Source organism: Scyliorhinus canicula, chromosome 11, assembly GCF_902713615.1.
Source record: "Scyliorhinus canicula chromosome 11, sScyCan1.1, whole genome shotgun sequence".
Lineage (NCBI taxonomy): Eukaryota > Metazoa > Chordata > Chondrichthyes > Carcharhiniformes > Scyliorhinidae > Scyliorhinus > Scyliorhinus canicula.
In genome coordinates this window covers 47,251,460-47,272,106 of record NC_052156.1, presented here as the reverse complement: position 1 = coordinate 47,272,106, position 20,647 = coordinate 47,251,460, and the positions used below count along the sequence as shown (strand labels likewise).

The 20,647-nt window shown below is 49.0% G+C and overlaps 1 protein-coding gene across 2 annotated transcripts in view; it reads right to left on the bottom strand.

Moving 5' to 3' along the window:
• Positions 1-20,647, bottom strand: part of LOC119973064 (receptor-type tyrosine-protein phosphatase gamma-like) — a 1,019,600-nt gene that overhangs the window by 166,468 nt on the left and 832,485 nt on the right. For both annotated transcript variants that reach the window (XM_038810525.1, XM_038810526.1), the window contains one exon: positions 9,054-9,831. In XM_038810525.1, the coding sequence (XP_038666453.1) occupies positions 9,054-9,831 (778 nt within the window). The remainder of the gene's footprint in view (positions 1-9,053; positions 9,832-20,647) is intronic.

The following is a 20,647-nucleotide window of genomic DNA, read 5'->3' as shown; positions in this document are numbered from 1 at the left end:
TGCAGTCGTTCTACAATAATAGATAGTATGGCCAAAGAAACAAATCATGGAAAAAAGTAGAGGGACTGGACTTGGAGCACCTGCAAAGTTTTTGACTGATGATGGAGGGAAACGTGTCAATGACAATCTCACAGACATGTGTCTTGGGAAAACTTGAACATCATGGTCATGAATACTGCAGCTGAAAGTCCTTTCAGTAATCGATACAATGCAGCATAAAATCATAGCTGAAATCATAAAATCAATCAGGCAGCAAACTGACAAGTGCCCTGGCATGGGCAGTTCATGCAAAGAATTTGCGACATAGTTGGAGAATATAGTCCCCATTAATTTTTTTTATGGGTGAAATCCTAATTATCTTCTGAGCTTTGTGGTAGTTCTCCTGCTCTCAAAAGTACTATAATTAGCTTGACTCTTTTCTTGACATTTGAAAGCATTACCATCAGGGAGATTGGTCTTCATCAAGTGTGAGGTCTTACAGAAAATTCAGAGAGTTCCGAGACATCGCAAAGACCATCTGAAGCAGACCACAATTCAGGAGATTTAGTATACTATTAAAAAACAGAGGATGAATGGGCATGAACAGCCCCAGGCACTGTAATAGTCATGATGGTAAGACAATACATACCAAGCATGCCAATCAAACTGTTGAGGTTCAGTCTTCACAAATAATTGGGATGAGTTACAAAATCTCACACACTGAGCAGCTGATTGTAGTAAATGAAGCACTTGGTATGTCAAATACTGTTTTGTGAGGACAGAGCTATTGGCTGGGTTTCGCCGTCCTGGAGGCTAAGCGACTGGTGTCCTCTGGCGCGAGGAGTGGTGTCAGGTGCAAATCTCACTCCTCGACCATGCAAATTTATGCATGGTGAAGAGCTGGCCAGATTCCATCAGGATCCCGGTAAGGGGCCACCATTTTGATTGGATGTAAATCCTAATCTCGCCCACAGACAAAGAGGGGCATTCTTCCCACACCATTCTTGCATATAGGTGACCCGCCCCCTCCCCCCCCCACCGCCACACCAGACCCACCATCAGCCACCTTTCAGTCCCTGCTAGCACCATGACAACTATACTCTGACCGCAAGGGTGTTCAAGGGGGTCAGGCCATAGGTCATGTGCTCTCGGCTAGGCTGCATGGGGGGTGGGGGGGAGTCCCCCAAAGGTCCTGGGGTTGAGTGGGCTTTGGCTGTGGATGAGGAGTTGAGGTGTTGACCGCCTGGGTCTGGTCTGCCCCTTCCAGCCCTGTTTTTTGCTGTGAGAAAAGAGGAAGTGAAACCATTTAGCTCCATTGAGTGGTGAGTAGCTGTCAATCATATGAAGTGTTTATAAACATTGTAGATAGCATCAAAGCAGGGTATTTGAGATGCTTTCAAGCGTGACGGGAAAGATAAATAAACAAATAGCAGCTGTGTCTGAAACATTAAACTGTCTGTCTTGTGAAAGGTATTGCTCTGTGAAATTGAATGTTACTTTTGCATTTCAAAGGTTGTTAGGTGATTTGAAGCCTTTTCAAGTATTGTGGGCTTTATAGGAAGGCTCTGACACTTGCAACAGCTGTTGTTTTGAAGGCTTTTTGAGTCAGAGGACTGCCTGAGATCACCATGCCAAGGGTGATCTTCAGGTTGTCCAGTGCTGGAAGGGGCAGACCAGACACGTGACCCCCATCCCAGGGGAAGTTGGATGATCAGCCATGATCGTGAAAAATGGCAGAGCAGACTCGAAGGGCCAAAAGGTCATCTTCGTCTCCTATCTCGGGATTCGGGCAGCACGGTAGCATGGTGGTTAGCATAAATGCTTCACAGCTCCAGGGTCCCAGGTTCGATTCCGGGTTGGGTCACTGTCTGTGCGGAGTCTGCACGTCCTCCCCGTGTGTGCTAGTTTCCTCCGGGTGCTCCGGTTTCCTCCCACAGTCCAAAGATGTGCGGGTTAGGTGGATTGGCCATGCTAAATTGCCCGTAGTGTCCTAATAGTAAGGTTAAGGGGGGGGGAGTTGTTGGGTTACGGGTATAGGGTGGATACGTGGGTTTGAGTAGGGTGATCATTGCTCGGCACAACATCGAGGGCCGAAGGGCCTGTTCTGTGCTGTACTGTTCTATGTTCTATCTTCTATGTAAGCCGTCACCCATTCAACCCCCAGGACCCTTTGGAAAACGCCCCCTGGCAGTGGAAGTGGGGCTCATCAGTGCCCTGACCCTTTTGACCCCTGTTGGGCTCCACCATGGCAGGGCTGTGCTTGGCCAACCTCAAATCAAAGCCTGCATGGTGGTGTTCATGTTCATGCTGTGGGGGTTGGAGCATCATGGGGGGGGGGGAGCAATCAGGTTTGCAGCTTGATTATTGCATGTCTATGTATGCTAAACCTGAATTTGCATCTTCCCTCTGGTGTGGGACGGGTAGCACGCTATGGCCGGTGTGGGGCAGTAGAGAATAGCTATGGGTCTGGCGCTTGGTGCCAATCTCATTTTCCATCTGATCGGGATTCCTGAATCGAAAGTCCAGGGGCGGGATTCTCCCAACGGGAGTCTGAGGGCGGAATTCTCCGCTCCCGCGAAAAATCGGGAAGGCCGTCGTGTACTCGGCCGAGTTTCACGATGGCCTCGGAGGCCGCTCCTCTCACCTTATTCACCCCCACCCGGGGGGATAGGAGCGGCCCTCCATAACTCTCGGCCGCCGGGCCTTTACGCTTGCGTCAAGGTGGCGCGCCGAGAATGATGCAGCCGGCGTGCCTAAGTGACGTTGGCCGGCTCCAACCCGCGCATGCGCGGCTGACGTCACGCCGGCTAACGGCTCAAACCCGCGCATGCGCAGTTGCCGTCTTCCCCACCGCTGCCCCGCAAGACGTGGCGTCTTGATCTTGCGGGACGGCGGAGGGGAAAGAGTGCGTCGCTTTGAGACGCCGGCCCGACGATCGGTGGGCACCGGTCGCGGGCCAGTCCCCTCCCGAGCACGGCCGTGGTGCTCAATCCCCTCTCCGCCCCCCACAAGCTTCAAACGAGCATTTGGCGCCCATGTTCACGACGGCAGCGGCCAGATGTGGTTGCCGCCGTCGTGAACTGGTCGCGAACGGCAGGCCGCTCGTGAAAAACGGCGAGCGGCGATTCTTCCGAGCCGGTGGGGGGGGGGGGGGGGGGGGGGGGGCAGGAGAGAATCGCGGCCCTCCTGCGATTCTCCCACTCGGCGTGGGGAGCGGAGAATCGCGCCCCAAGTGCCGACGGCGGAGTGTTCCCAGACCCCTATTCTGGGAACAATGGACAAGCACCCCAAGATCCCTCTGAACGTCCTACTGTCCTGCCATTCATTGAGTACTGCCTTGTCGTGTTATTCATTCCTAAGTATATCACCTCACACTTTTCAGGGCTAAATTCCATTAATAGGATCATAGAATTTCCAGTGCAGAAGGAGGCCATTCGGCCCATCGAGTCTGCACCGGCCCTTGGAAAGAGCACCTCGCTTAAGCCCACGCCTCTACCCTATCCCTGTAACCCAACCTTTTTTGACACTAAGGGCAATTTATCGTGGCCAATCCACCTAACCTGCACATCTTTGGAATATGGGAGAAAACTGGAGCACCCGGAGGAAACCCATGCAGACACGAAGAGAACGTGTAAACTCCATACAGACAGTGACCCAAGCCGGGAATCGAACCTCTGACCCTGGAGCTGTGAAGTTACTGTGCTAACCACTGTGCTACCGTGCTGCCCTGATCTGCCCACCTGACCAATCCGTCCATACCTTCCTGTAACCTAAGACCTTCTTCACTGGAAACCACCTAGCCAATCTTTGTGAAATCTGAAAACATGCTTATCATCCCCCCGACATTTCTTTCTATATTGTTTATATATATCGCAAACAATAAGGGAATACTGGCTGGGGATTGATATTGCATTTGTTATTGTTGGTTATCTTTTGTTTTTTGTATATTTGATGAAAATGTGGAAAATGAGGAGAATAAATAAATAAATAAATAAAAAGGATAAAGATCTTGGGATGACTTCCAGTTAACATTTTTCTGAAGTTCAGGTTTTTCATTTGGTACTCCGTCCTTCCAGGCTTGAGATGGTTTCCTCTGGCAAGGTTGTCTATCTTCGCTGAAGACTGCATCATTTTAAGTTCACAGCAAAGATGCGCCAAGCACTCACTGGTTTTAGAGCAATAGATCAGTTCTTTCACTTCAGCAAGCAAGAGAGAGTGCATCTTCCTTCTCCTTTCAAGGTCTCAACACTTCTGCTCAGAAAACATCACAAAGGAAACAACCGCTGACCGTTGTCAGACAGAACACTGTCCCTGGCAACCCACTGGTTGCCAGTTAACCAATCAAACCAACTTCCTCCAAAACTGGTGCCTAAGATTCACCCAATGCGAAGGAGACTGGCCTCTTCTTTTCAAAAAACAAAACCTGGTAACACAATGTCTTGGCAAGCAGGCTGTTTCAACTGAGTCTTCTGCTTAAAGACACATCCCGATTGCCGGTCCACAGATGAAAAATAAAATAAAATAAATGGGAATGATGAAATAAAGAAGAAGGACTCTTACACTCATATGTAATCGTTTAAAAGAAGTAAATCATTGCATACTTTTTATTAAGTAGGCAAAAACGGGGAGCACTGAAGCTGACCAATACAATATGTTTGAAATTGTACTAAATTGTATACTTGTGAAGATTAAATCAAATGATCTCTTCAACTTAACAGTGGTTACACATCACCCAGTTTTCAGATAGCAGTGTCTCCATTTTTAATTCATCCAGAGTTTTCCAGGCCATTTGCTGTTTTCATCCTTTTCAGATAAAATATCTGTCTTTTTATGTGGTAGGAAAAGGAGAAGATAGCTACTTTATTCATGCATTTTCAGCATTTTAGTGGTTTATTTTCTCAGTAAACTGAATTTTCTAAAGAGACGATTTGAAGTAATTTTAAAAAAATCATGATCATTTTAGACTGTTCAAACTACTATTACCACCATGGACTTGCTAGTTGTAATATATGTCCCGTAATTATTCTGCTGCTTGATTTTTGGGACGCAAATGCACACGTAACAAGGCTCACACTTCATTCACTCCTGGTTGGAAATGTTTATTCCTCCGTGCAAAGCATACATGGAAGGAGTTTGATAAAGGCTCACTGATTGTAACATGAAACAATATGTAGAGATTAGACTTGCATGAAACAACACTTACCTATGCTCACTCATCCCTGCAGGCATCTATTTTTCCATGGAGTTAATTACAAAATGGTTGCTAAGCATCTTTTCAACATCAGGGATAATTTTAACCTGGCTTGCTCAGTGAGAAACTGACAGAATTAAATTAGCCAGCTGTTTTACTTCCAGCTTGATTTTACTTTCCCTCTATTTCAATGGATGGGGTGTAAAAACAGACAGCCAGTCATGTTTTCTGGAAGGTGGCTTAGATTAAAATTATTACATTAGTAAACTGCTCTCAGTGCTACATTCCTATTGGCCACTGTTTACATTCAATTCGGAATGTTAATGTAGCCCATTTTCAATGTTGATGTAAAAGTGTGACTAAATATTGCAATAGCAGGAAGTGCACATACACTATCTATACATTTCAGTTTGGCATACAAAACAGGTCTAATCTATGGCCACATGTAAAACTACTAAAACCAATTGTGACTGCATATCAGGTGAGAATGGGAAGGGAAAAGAATAATTTTGTTCAGGATGATAGATTTGCGCAGGCTTTCATGCTAATTGCAATATGAAGGTACCAATACTTACAAAATTGTTATTGCTTTTATCACTGTTATTTACCTTCAGTTTCAAAGTTTAGATTTTATTTCTCACTTAGTAACTACAAAATTCATTTAGTGAAAGGCATACATGTTATGTATGAAGGACTAATTTCTGGAACAGCTTTGTTGCATCTTGAAGTGCTGAAGGCTAAGACATAATTCAACTGACAGTTTCATGGAACATGTGCATACTTATAGCTTGAAATTATTTATCAAATAAAAGTGTCAAAGAATGGAAGTGTACAGAAGTTCATTCTCAATGGCCGCGATCTAACCAAAAAAATGAAGAGTGCATTCTGGGCAGGGTTAGCGGGGTGGTCCCTGGACCCCGCTTTCTAATAGCACTGTGTTGCCCCAACTCACCTATAAGGGGGCCCTCAGTCCCCCCACCCCCACCCCACAAGGGCAGGGCACCCCGGCTCAATCCCAGCACGGGCAAAATGCCAGCCTGGCATCTTAGCACTGCCAACCTGGCTCCACCACCTGGGAACCCCAGCAGTGCCAGGCTGGCACACAGGTGGCACTGACAGGGTACAGGCTGGCAGTGTCAAGGTGCCTGGGTGGCATCAACAGTGCCAGGGTGCCACCCTGCCCAGAGGCTGACCACCGTGGTCCCCGTTTGTGGGGACCAGTACTAATCGGCACTCGGCTGAGGGCTCCTCTGTGAAGCCGATAGATGCTGGGTGGTTGCTCGATCTTCTGTCAGCACAGCTAAATGGGTTCATAAACTCACTTAACCGTGCGAGACTGGGTCCTGCCCATTTTGGGCAGGATTCAGATCGCGATGCCTCAAGAGATTTAGTTAGATCTTGCAAGGCGCAATGGCCATGAGTAATCCCAGGGGAATCCTCTACCGAGATCAATCGGCAGCGCCCGCTCCGATTCCGGCAATAGTTCGACAAGGTGTCCCCATGGCAAGCCAAATTCTTTGTACATGTCAACAACAGAATAATTTCTGGTTGAAATGAGCAAGATGGAGATAAGACATGACATTGGATTGATTTGCATTTCTCAAAATTTCCAAACCAAAGGCGATAAAGGAGAAACACTTTGCTTAAAAAAAGTATTCCAAGCTGACTAGTAAAGAAACAAATAAATTGTTCGGGCAGGTACAGTTTGCAGAATTTATTGCTACAATTTCCTTCAATTAACTACTGGGAAGACCAAAACCATTGTCTTCCATCCCCACCACAAACTCCATTCCTTAGCTACTGACTCCAACCGTCTCCATGGCAACTGTCTGAGGCTGAGCCAGACTGTTAGCAACCTTACTGTCATATTTAACATCAAAGATGGACCTTCAAACAACATATTTATGCTGCCATGACTAAGACCGCTTATTACCACCCCTGTAACATCGCCCAAGTCCTTCCTGTCTCCACTCATCTGCTGCCTGCATCCATGCCTTTGTTACAACTAGCCTTGATTGTTTCAATGGACCTCTGGCCAATCTCCCAAGTTCTACCATGAAGTCAACATGAAGCTGACTAAACTTCTGCTGCCCGTGTCCTAACTCGTGTCACAGCCCACTCATCATCTGCCTTGTGCTCACTGACCGATATTATTTCCAGGTTAAGCGACACTTCAATTAAAAAAATGTCATTATTATTATAAAATCCCTACTATCTCCTCCAACCTTTCAAGAGATCTCAACTCCTTCACTGCTCGCTTCTTTAGCACCTGTGAATTTAATCACTCGATCATTGGAAGCCTTCCGCTGCTGAGAAACTAAGCTCCAGAATTCCTTCTCTCAGCTTCTTACCTTTCTTTTTCTTCAAGAGATTCCTACAGACCTACCTCTATGACCAAGGTCTTTGTGATGTGCCCTACATCTGCTTGTGTAGTACTGTGTCAAATTCTGTCTGACAATACTTCTATGAAGTGGTTCGGGTATTTTACTACAATACAGGCAAGTATATAAATACAGGATGTTGTTGTAGAATGGGCCGATCATCTGTGGAGTTCAGGTGAATGAGAGGTAGTTTCTCACAGCAAACAGAAATTGGGGTCGATAGATTTACAGCCCTTAAATGGTGAATCTCCTGTTAATATTCATTTTTATAAGGGCATTCCACTGGGCGTAGACCTGTACCTGTTTCAAACAATAGGCCCCAAGTCAACGTCCTATGTGATTCAATGGACTCCAATCATCAAAGCATAGACTGCCCTGTTTCTGACTAGCTTTGCCAGCAATACAGCCAAAATGACCCAAGATATATTTTTAGAATATTTTTCTGATGTTGGGAGAGCCAGGAATGTTCCTCAAGACCTCACAAAAATAATCTAGGCTACGTCTACCCTTGGTATCAACACCATGCCACCAAACCACGCCCAGCCTCAAATCACGGCCACCCCCAAACCAGCCCCCCACCCCCCACAATTGCTACAATCAGGAGTTAGCTTGCTGCGAGGCAGGTGGCACCCAATAGTGCACAGGCCTGAATCTAGCGAGCTATATTGGGACGCCTGTTCAGGCATTTAGGTCTATTTAAACAAAGTCTGACCTCAAAATGGCTCTGGCCGTGTCGCAGGCAGCCAATGGAAAAAAGTTAAAATCTACCCCAGTGTGTGTAGATCTGTGAATGTGAATACATGTTGTACCATTCCATACTAGAACAGTGCAGTGACGGCATAACTAATTTGGAGAAGCTTGTACATTCTTAATTATAGATCTGACTTGCAATTATGTGAGAAAAGCCATTTTCTATCATAAATATGACTAAACATTCATTAATTTGACATTTATACAATGCAAGTTTTGTATGGAAAATATGTATTTTATGTAATTTTTCCATCATTTTCACTCATGAATATTAAATGCAATGTGCCAAAGTAATACTGCAAAGCTAAATTTTCTGGAAAAAAATTATTGAAGTACAAACTGTATCGCCCAGTTAATTAAAAAAAAATATTTGGTATAAGATCAAATTAATCAATTCTAATCATTAGGAAAGGAACTGAAGGAACAGGTAATTTACACTTCCACATTGTCGATAATTTACTATTAACAAAGGAAAGATTTTGACAATAGATAAAATATCCTAACTTTTCAACTTTGCAGTTTTCTACATTGATTGGTTTTTCTATGGCATAGGGTAAACATCAGGAAAAATATATCTGCAATGTGTCACACACCCCCAAGTTATTTAGTCACCACAATGAAACCACTCATCAGAAGCTGAGCAGAACAAACAGAGCTACACGCCACATACAGCGCCTAATTTTTAAAAAAAGAACAAGCATTTTGGTAGAAACTATAATAACAAAAAAAAGGAAAACTTGATATAAACTAACCTGGATCCACCATCACAAATGTGTTCTCCGCAGAGCTGTCTCCTGCTCCTTCATCCCATGCTTTTGGAGGAGATGTTGGTTCGACTGGAATTTTGAGTGGATAGTTCTCCGTAGTTGAAACTTCCGATGACGTTCGCAACGGTTCAACTGTGGTCTGTTTGAAAGCTTTACTTGTTTGACTGATGGTTGTGTTTGAAAGGTCTTGTCCATTGGTTGAGTTTTTACCTTCTTCAGTTGGACCACTTGGATCTCCGGGTGACATCTCTGATTCAGTCTTATTTTGGGTCTCAGTTGTTGCAGTCACAACATTCTCCTGTTTCTCCACTACTTCCTTCCTTGAACCATCTTTAGTTTCCTCTTCATCGCCTTCTCCTTCTTCTCCCTCTCCTTTCTCACCCTCATTTTCTTTCTTTTCATCTTCACCTTCTGCTTCACCTGTTTTATTAACAGCAGAACCACCTTCTGAGCCTGGAGATGACAATGCTTCAGTTGTTGAAACTACAGGTCTCACTTGATGTTTAGTCGTTGAAGCCACAGAGGGAAGGCGTGTAGGCCACACAGTACTAGGAAAGGAAGGAACACCGCCACCACCAAACCCAAGGCTTGCAAGCAAGGTACTTGTTAACACAGATGCCACAGTAGTTTGGCTTCCAGTAGATGAAGGGCCCAGACCAGTTGCCATGGAAACAAAGGGTAAAGTAAGGCCGGAAGAAGTCCAAGTAGATGACCCAGAACTGATTGGTGCCATATCAGCTGAAGAGGCAGGAGAGGCTGTAGGCTTCAGTAAGGTTCCAGAAGTTTATGAAGAGAAAAAAAACAATAGAGACAGTGTAAGAAGAAATATTGGACATACCACTTTGGTTCTCATTATTAGAGATGCTTCGGAAATAAACTTTAACTTCTGAAGTTCTTTCATCATCACCAAAATCTTTCTTTTCATGCTCATTATAATATTTTTCCCCTTCTCCATAAGGAACTCCACTTCCTTTAACATTCTGTTTCAACAAGAAAAGCATAATTACAGAAGCTTCCCATTATATCTCTGCTTCCTTTCAGATCCGACATTAGTGATTCAATTTACTTTCTGAACTCTATATTAATATCAGAGCATCTCTGATGTTCTATTAGCTTTTTTCAAAAATCCATTTGAAATGGAAAGTCAAAACATATTTACAAAGAGAGAAGAAAGACAATATTAAATATGTGCAGTCCAAGTCCTTTGAACTCTTTACATATTGCTCTTCCTTTTCTTGGTTGATAACACAATTCAGGTCAACAGAAATGTCACAGCCAAGGAATTTTACAATTTCAGATTTCTGTCCATTTAAATTGTGGTTCTTGGGGTTAACGTTTTTTTTAGAAATTAAAATAATCAGCAGCAATAATAAGAATATACATTAACATTACAGCTGGTTTGAAAGGGGCCGGCACCAAGTTAATTCTGTCTTTATAGATACATAAATGAAATATTGTAGATACCTTTCCCTTCATTTGAAAAAAGTCAAATTGAATGGCAATGGCATTATGTACCCTTAACCTTTAAATGTTGTACTCGTAATGTGAGAAAAGCAGTGGAATATAGTTGTAGGCCTGTGATTCCTTAAGGTACCCACTCCCTATCTGTCAATCCTAATCTCTGGCAGTAATTTACCCACAGGAAGGAGCTGAGTAAAAAAAAACTTTCTGAAACAGACACACCAAACTGTTTTAAACTTAGTAAGAAGTCTGACAACGCCAGGTTAAAGTCCAACAGGTTTATTTCAAACACTAGCTTTCGGAGCACTGATCCTTCCTCAGATGAAGGATCAGTGCTCCAAAAGCTAGTGTTTGAAACAAACCTGTTGGACTTTAACCTGGTGTTGTAAGACTTCTTACTGTGCTCACCCCAGTCCAACACCGGCATCTCCACATCATGGTTTAAACATAATGATTGGTTATCGAGTAGAATGGAGTCTTGCCTTGGAGTATGTTGTTAACTGAACTGTATTTGCAGCACTTTTTTAAAATGTTAGACAACGCAGTGACGTCTCCGGTTGGAGAAAGACATGTTGATTCTTCCCACTTCCCTCACATTCCAAAGTCAGGGAAGCATATAAGTGGAAGTGCAATCAGACCATTGGACTGCTATTTCAAGCCACCTGGTGGTGGGTTGAAGAATTGCAATCGCAAATGCCAACTGCCTGCAGTGGGTACACAGCCTCACAAAAATTTTGCAGGGAGAGGAGAAGGGAGTAAAAATATGGGACGGGATTCTCCGTTTGCCGATGCCGAAATCACAAAACGTGATTGGGTGGAGATTAGGTTCCAAAGACAAAATTGCAGCAGGCACCGATTTGACGCCAAATCGCAATTCTCTGTCACCTCGATAGCAGCGTCAATGCGTACCAGAACGCACGTACAGTAAACACTGTTTGCATATCATTAGCAGGCTCGACCGGGCATTCTCCGGGGCTGAGTTCTGTGATTCTCCTCCTCTGATGGGCTGAGTTCCCGACGGCAGGGTACACTTGTGCTTTTCAAAATCATGAAATCGGCGTGGTGGCTGCTGAGGTAGAGAGAGAGGAGGTAGGACATGGAGAGGAGTGGCTGCGAGCTGCTGGGCCGGGCACTGGCCGGATTTGGCTGCATGACCTGCCAGGAGCTGGGGGGGCAGGGGGAGATTCGTGTGAATCGACCGAGTGATCGTGGTGACCCCCACATGGGACTGGGTTAGTGCCCAGGTATGGACTGCCATTACCGTGACCATCTTCATGTGCCCACTGACCACCTACCTTGGCCCCTAATCCTGCAGATTGACACTGACCGTATGGATGTCCCCATCCCCCATACTCCACCCTCTGCCATTCCCCATTCCACCCCCCCCCCCCCCCCCCCCCCCCCCCGCCCGCCCTGGGGTATGGTGTGGGCCTTGGGTTGGCAGTAACAACAGGTCTGGTCCATGGGATGGAGGATGATGACAACGCACTCTGCGATGAGCTCCGGTGCTCCATATTGTTTGACAATGTTTGATTCCTGCCCAAGGTAGCACTTTCCCTCATCCACCTGGATTATTGCTGCATGCAAGCTGGCTATTCCATCCCATGGTCCCATCGGATCCTTGCGGTGATGGGGACGGTTGGGGAGAGGGGGGGTGTTGTGGAGTCCAGGCCACCCACAGGGTCTGCCCATTACACCCCACCCCCCCGACCAGCCCACCCCTCATACAGCGCACCGAGGCAGGTGTTAATGGTGGCAATAGGTGTTTAATGTGAACAAATATATAAAGATTTGCATCCTAGCCGCTATAGCTAAACTGTGCCCTGCACTCGTGCCAACTTTACTGGTGTCAAGGCCACTAACGCCACATTTAGGTGGTTCCCCGTATGGTACAGCAAGAGTGGAGGCGGCCTGCTGTAATTCCTGCCCTGAGACCTGGGTTCCTGTTGGTGGGCGTCTTCTGGGGAAACCTGGCCCGAATGGGCACGGCTGCTGCTTGGGTGTCCCGGGTGGCATGGTGTCGCCCCGTTCTGCCTGCTGCACACCAGATGTGCCAGGGACAGGAGGGTGGAGTCACTGACACAGGCCCCATTGCTTCCTCCCCCTAGGGGTGCTCGATGGACCCCGGGCTACTCCATGGGGTGGGGGTGCGAGGGGAACTATCCCCTGATGTTCCCCTGCCACCTGGCGCTGCCAGTTCTGGAGGCACTAGGGTCTGCGCACTCACAGCCATGGAGCACAGGGAGTCGATCATCTCTGGGACTGCCTCACCTCCCTCTGCATCTATGTCATGTCGGCCAGCGCCTGGGAAATGCCACCGGCATTCCCAGCCATGGCCTGCTGTGACTGGGCCACACTCAGGAGCGCCACTACAATTTCCAAGTGGCTCTGGGACATGGTTGCCTCTGAGGCGGCAACCCTGTCCTGGGCCTCGGCCAGCGCCCCCACAGAATGCCTCCGGCCTTGGACATGCTGATCCATAGCCAAAACCGTCACCTCCAATGCCTCCACCGTGTGCGATGTTGCCCTGGGTGACACACATCGTTGACACCACCTCCTGCTGCTGCACGCGGTTGGATTCCTGCAACTGCAGCTGCAGGTACTGGAGGCTCGATAACAACCCCTCATGTAGTCCCTGGCTCTGCGACTGCATCTCCACTATGGATGGGATTGTTTGTTCCAGAAGCTCGAGAGCAGTCTGGACGGCAGCTAGTTCCTCGGGTTGGCCTGCCCTCCGGCCATCCAGCCCCTCGGGTGTTCCTACCTCCACCTGCTGTATCGGTCCAACTGTGTGCTGAGCACCAGATAGTGTCCCAGAAGCCTTTTCACTAACATGCCCAACCAAGGTGAGTGTCTCTGGGATGGTTGAGGGTGTTGGAAATAGGTGTGATGGAAAATCACTGTCATCCTCCGACCCGAGATCCCGGGTCACCTGAGTCTCAGGCGGAGGGCTGGTGTCGAGCTGCTCTCAGCATCGTATGCGGCTCATGGGGGGATTCCAGTTGTGGCGCTGGCTGGGAGCAGGGGATGTGGACGTGGCCCATCCCCGGCAGGTCCTGTAAGACACAAGGCAAGATGCATGATTAGACCGTGGGCCGGAAGGGAGGGGGTGCAGGGTAGATGTTGGACTGAGGGTGTTTTTTGGGGGGCGGGATTGGCACATGTGTCACAGGGAACTGTAACCCTGCAGGGTCTCACATCCTCGCCGAGGTGGAGCTTAGTGACATCCCATTCCTCTGGGCCGCCGACCACCTCCAGGGCCCTCTGTTTAGTCACAGTGAAGGGCCACAGGTCCGGCAGTCCCCCTCCTGTCTTTTCCCACTTCCAGTGGTTGTGAGCGGCCTTCTCCTGAGGGTTAGGGAACAGAAATTGACAGTGTTAGACAGTCCAACTCATGCAGCCCAGGCATTGGGTAGCTGGTGGCCTCAGTGGCCAGGGCACCTGGCCATGGCGGCTGGTATGGGTATCAACTTGGAGTATAGGGTGGGCGTTCGGCCGCCCTCTGGTTTGGGGTGAGGGGTAAGGTTACAGGTGTGTGGTATACGGTGAGTGCCACGGGCACAGTGGTGCCTACTCACCCAGGCCGCCCTGAGGAGGTTGTGCAGTTTCTTCTGGCACAGCTGACTGGTCCGGACGGTGTGCAGGTGGCGCTGACTGCCTCTGCAACCTGCGTGCAGGCAGCATGAATGGCAGCAGCTGGCAGACTTCTCAACGGGCCTGGGTACAGGGTCATTCGCCTCTCCTCCACCGCGTCCAGGAGGGTCTCCAGCTTGGCATCGGTGAAGTGTGGATCTGCTCTCCTTGCTGCCATTTTGTTGGCTGGTTTCTTGTGTGTGGGGAGTGAAGTGTGTTATGTGGCTGAACCTTGCCAACCTCCTGAGTGTCAATCGCAAAACCAGCGAATCCGGCACCGTTTCTCATTAGAATTGGTTGTGCTAGCCCCTGAACTGTAGCGGAATCGGTCCAGGTGCGATGCCAGCTTTGCTTGGCGAAAGCCCACGAATTCTGCATTGGCGTCAACACTTAATCTCAGAAATGGAGAATCCCGCCGATGAGCTTTATTTTGTCACAAAATGTGAGAACATAAATTCTTAAATAGGGATCTTGGCCGGAATTCTCCGAGCTTCCTCTCCAAAATCGCGCTCAGCGCAGGGGCAGAGAATGGGGTGTCAGACCCGCAATCAGGTCCGACGGAGGATTGCCGCCAGTCGCGCAAGCGCAGTCGACGCGGCGCCGGTCGGGGATCATTGAAAGAGGCCCCCGCAGCAATTCTCCGCCGGCAGCTGGAGCTGCGCGGAGCACTCCGGCACACTGCTGGCCCCCTTCAGGTAAGTGAATCGCTGGGCCAAGGGGCCCGTTGACGCCCGCGTGAAACGCTCCGATTTTTACACTGGCATCAACGCTTAGCCGCTGTTTCAGAGAAACCCACCCCTTGTTAAAGCCAGTCAAGGTTGTTGCAGATATCAACAGGTACCTGTAGTTTTGTTAACATCTCACATTCAGTTGCTTGACAAGAAATGCATAGATCTGCTATTATTAATATTTTTAGAAATCACAGTACGTATGTAATTTGCTTTCAAGTTGGCACCTCTGACTATTCAAATAGTATACAACAGTATTTTCTTCCACCCCTTAATTATAGAGTCATCTTACCACAAATTGAAAACACGCATTTAAATATTTTTTAGTCCAACTGATTGCTGGTTGGGTGAAATAGTCCCTGCATTATACAAAACTGTCCGGTTTACATAAGTCTCATATTTTGGTAAATTTTTCCATTTTGGCTATTCATCTGTGATAATATTGCAGAGTGAACAAAAGTTGACCTGTGCAGGCTGATGCTTTGATATACCTGTGACATACAAAAGTAATCTATTTTATATTAAAATTACTGGTGTGGCTCAAAATTCCATTTCAAAATTCACTGAAATTCCTAAGTCAATTGCTTGATAAGGCCTAATTTACTTTCAAATACCTATTGCATTTAGCTGCAAAATATTATTGACCTCTTGGTGGTGCTGTAATAAAGGCTTCCAATACAATGGGCTGCATTTTACGTAGGCAATTAGGTGGGCCATCGTATCTCTCCCGCCCTACCCCCACCCCCCGCCACCCGTTGACATCAGAACAGCAACGTGACGCCAACACTCTTGTCTCCCAAATTACAGAAAATGAGCAGACTTTGAAATTAGCAGCCAGCCCGCCATTTTGAACTAACTAATTAACCAGCCATTGAGCCTGTTAAAAAGTCAACTGTTGAAAATGTTTTATTTGCCACTGCATTTTTCGAGAGTTGGACGAGAAGAGGTTTGGGAATGTTTTACAGCTGGTATAAAGAAGCTAAGCAAGAAAAAGAGACCAACCACCGGGGGCCATGGCTGATTCTGCTGTGGAGGATAGAAGCCTTGCTATGCTTTATCACTTTGTTTTTCAACTTTTTGGAGCCTCCCACAAGAAATTAAGAAAGATTCAGAGAGCAGGAAATCTTTACAGTTCTAATTAGGCGCAGAGCCCCCACCCCTGGGCCTCTAATTAACCACCTTCGCACCAGACAGCCACTAATTGATCACCCAACGCCTGAGCGGAAATGCTGTGACGGCAGAGGCAGGAGCAAGCGGAGAACTCCACCTCCATTCAGCCCATTTCACCCCGCCAAGAAACGTAATATCCGACCCGATATGTTTAGTTTGATATCCTCTGATATATCCATTCCATCTTTCAGCAAAACAACGTCAGTAATAGAAATTATCAAGAGTAGTGAAGTGTGGAAAATAAAGAAGAAAATGTGAATCTTTCCAAAACTTGTGCACTGCCTGTGGTGAACGGATTACTGCTACCATTCACCATTGTATTACATTGTATTATGTTGATACCCTTGTGGGCTCCACCTATGGCCCACCATTGTATTACATTACATTGTATGATGTTGATACCCTTGTGGGCTCTGCCCCTTCGGGGGAGGTATATAGATCTGCAGCCTGTAGGCGGCACTCAGTACAGTGCAGTCGCAGGCAGGCACAGTTCTAGCTGATAAAAACCACTGTTCACTTCAACTCTCTATCTCGTGTGAATTGATGGTCGCATCAATTTAATCAGCTACAATATCACTATAGAAGCAGCCCTCAAACCTGATCGACTGGAACTCGACCCACAGGCAGCTGAAGCCAAAGGAATTTTTTCGCACTGGCTCCACTGTTTTGAGGCCTACCTCGCTGCCTCATCCTTGCCCACCTTCACCGAGGAACAGAAACTGAGTCTCCTCCACGCTCGGGTGAACCACAGAATCTCTGTGCAGATCGAGGAAGCGACCACGTACGCTGATGCGGTTGCGATCCTGAAAAGGCAGTACATGAGGCCGGTGAACGAAGTGTTCGCGCGGCATCTCCTCACAACGTGCCGTCAACACTCCGGGGAATCGCTGGAGGAATACCTACGCGACATGAAGGTACTCGCTAAAAACTGCAACTGCAAGGATGTCACGGCCTCGCAGCACTTGGAACTCACAATCCGGGACACCTATGTGGCTGGAGTCCGGTCCAACTATCTCAGACAGCGCTTGCTCGAAAAGGGCGCCCTCGACCTAGAAGAGACGGTAAAACTATCCACCTCCTTAGAAGTAGCATTTCAGAGCCTCAATGCTTTCCCCTCTGACCACACGATCCTCTCGTGGACACCCGATCAGAGGGTGACCCAGGCGTGTACTGCGCGGCTGCCCGCCCAACCCGGGGGGCTGTCCAGCTATTTCTGCGGCCAGAACCAGCACCTCAGGCAGCGTTGCCCGGCTCGGAACGCAACCTGTAGCGATTGCGGCAAGAAAGGACACTTTGCCAAAGTCTGCCTGGCCAGATCCAAAACTCCTAAATCACAGGCCCGACTTTCAGACTCACAGGCACGCAGACCTCCGCAGCGTGGCTGCGTGCTTGCCGGTACTGCCCCCTTCGGACGTGTCATCAGCCTCGTGCTGTCCGTGGGGGCAGCCATCTTTAACCCTACCCTACACGTGCGACTCATGGGGGCCGCCATTTCAACGCCGCCCGACACGTGCAACCGACGGGGGCCGCCAACTTGGCCGCCATCTCCGACGCCGCTCGACATGTGCGACCGACAGGGGCAGTCATATTGGGACCACCCCACCACCTCCGACCACGCCGGCTACCCGCAGCTCGGCGCTGTCACCCTTGACCAGTCATGGCCCAAGCACTTCAGGAACTCAATGATGGCCGTCCGGGTCAATGGGCACGAAATGCCCTGCCTGTTTGACTCTGTGAGCATAGAGAGCTTTGTACACCCAGACACGGTAAGGCGCTGTTCTCTCTAAATTTCCTCCGCATTCCAAACAATCTCCCTCGCTTCCGGGTCACTTTCAGTGCAGATCCGGGGGTACTGTGTCGTGAACCTCGCGATACAGGGCGCCGGGTACGCCAATTTCAAACTATATGTCCTCCCCGACCTCTGCGCTCCTCTCCTGTTGGGACTTGACGTCCAGTGCAACATCAGGAGCCTGACCCTGAAGTTCGGCAGGCCCCACTCACCGTATGTAGCCTCGCGCCTCTTAAGGTTGCCCCTCCCCCGCTCTTTGCGAACCTCACCGCCGACTGTAAGCCCGTCGCCACCAGGAGCAGGCGGTACAGTGCCTAGGACAGGACTTTTATCAAGTCAGAGGTCCAGCGGCTCTTGAGGGAGGGGGTATCAAGGCCAATAATAACCCCTGGGGAGCTCAAGGGGTGGTCATCAGGACCGGGGAAAAGAACCGGAAGGTTGTCGACTACAGCCAAACCATAAACCAGTACATGCACCTTGATGCGTACCCTCTTCCCCGGAGGACATGGTGAATCAGATTGCACACTGCCGGGTTTTCTCCACGGTAGATCTGAAGTCCGCAGACCACCAGCTTCCAATCCGCCCGGAAGATCGCCACTACATGGCCTTTGAGGCAGACGGCCGCCTCTTCCACTTCCTCCGGGTCCTCTTCTGCGGCACCAATGGGGTCTCGGTCTTCCAAAGAACGATGGACCAAATGGTGGACCAGTACGGGCTGCGGGCCACATTTCCGTACTTGGGCAACGTGACCATCTGCGGCCATGATCAGCAGGACCACGACGCCAGCCTTCAGAAGTTTCTCCAAACCGCCCAAGCCCTCAATCTAACCTACAACAAGGAGAAATGCATTTTCCGCACAACCCGACTGGCCATCCTCGGCTATGTTGGGGAAAACGGAGTCCGAGGGCCCGACCCCGACCGCATGCACCCCCTCCTGCAACTCCCCTTCCCCCACTGCCCCAAGGCCCTGTAAATGATGCCTCAGGTTCTTTTCGTATTATGCCCAGTGGGTCCCCAACTATGTGGACAAAGGCCGCCCACTTATCAAAGCCACCATCTTCCCCCTGACAGCTGAGGCCTGCCAGGCCTTCAGCCGCATCAAGGCAGATATTACCAAAGCCGTGATGCGCGCGGTGGACGAGTCCATCCCCTTCCAGGTGGAGAGCGATGCGCCAGAGGTCGCCCTCGCCGCTACCCTTAACCAGGCAGGCCCGTAGCCTTTTTTTCACGTACCCTCAACGCCTCCAAGATTCAACACTGCTCAGTCGAAAAAGAAGCTCAAGCCATTGTGGAAGCTGTGTGGCATTGGAGGCACTATCTCGCTGGTAGGAGGTTCACCCTCGTCACCGACCGACGGTCGGTAGCCTTCATGTTCAACAATACACAGCAGGGCAAGATCAAGAATGATAAAATCTTGAGGTGGAGGATTGGCAACCTGCCCTACTCCACCAAGGAGGTCAGGGCCATGACTAGGGACTGCCAAATCTGCGCGGAGTGTAAGCCGCACTTCTATCGACCAGATGCCCACCTGGTGAAGGCATCCCAGCCCTTTGAGCGCCTCAGTGTCGATTTCAAAGGGCCCCTCCCCTCCACTGACCACAACACGTATTTTCTTAACGTCGTCGACGAGTACTCCCGTTTCCCCTTTACAATCCTTGCCCCAACATGACCGCGGCCATTGTCATTAAGGCCCTGCATAGTATCTTCACCCTGTTCGGTTTCCCCACTTACGTCCACAGTGACCGGGACTCCTCGTTTATGAGCGACGAACTGCATCAGTACCTGCTCAGTAAGGGCATCGCCTCGAGCAGGACTACCAGTTACAACCCCTGGGGAAACGGACAGGTGGAGAGGGAGAACGCAACGGTATGGAAGGCCGTCCTTCTGGCCCTATGGTCTAGGAGTCTCCCAGTTTCCCGCTGGCAGGAGGTCCTCCCCGGCATGCTCCACTCCATTAGGTCACTCCTTTCTTTGCACAGCCACGAACGAGACCCCCTCATGACTGCCTATTTGTTTCCCCCAGGAAATCCATCTCCGGGGTCTCGCTTCCGTCCTGGCTGACGACACCGGGGCCTGTCCTCCTCCGAAAGCACGTGAGGAGCCATACGTCCGACCCCCTGGTCGAGAGGGTCCAGCTCCTTCACGCCAACCCCCAGTATGCCGACATGGCGCACCACGATGGTGGACAAGATACGGTCTCCCTCCGGGACCTGGCATCCACCGGTTCCCCTGCGACCATCACCTACCCCCCCCCCCCCCCCACACCACCCTACACCCAACACCACCCCCGCCCCTACATGGCCTACACCACCCCTCCCCCCATTGCTGACCTACAGGGATGAAGCTCCAGAAGACACGCTCCTGGAGTCAACGCCTGTGCCCGCAGCGATAAGTTCAACACCCATGCCGGCAGCGAAACCAGAGCTCAGGCTATTGCAGCAAACGATCAAGGCGCCGGACAGACTCAATCTGTGAGCCCACTTCACCCCCGCTGGACTTCAATTTTTAACCGGGGGTGAATGTGGTGAACAGATTGTGTTACATTGCATTATATTGTGTTATGTTGATGCCCTTTGCGGGAGATATATAGATCTGCAGCCTGTAGGCGGCACTCAGTACAGAGCAGTCGCAGGCAGGCACAGATCTAGCTGATTAAAACCACTGTTCACTTCAACTCTCCGTGTCGTGTGAATTGATGGTCGCATCACTGCCGTAGGGTTTGGGACTTTTTATTTGTTCAAAAATCTTGGTCATTTTCCAGGTACTCCCTCTGCCTTCTCCGTTTGCCAAGTTAGTGA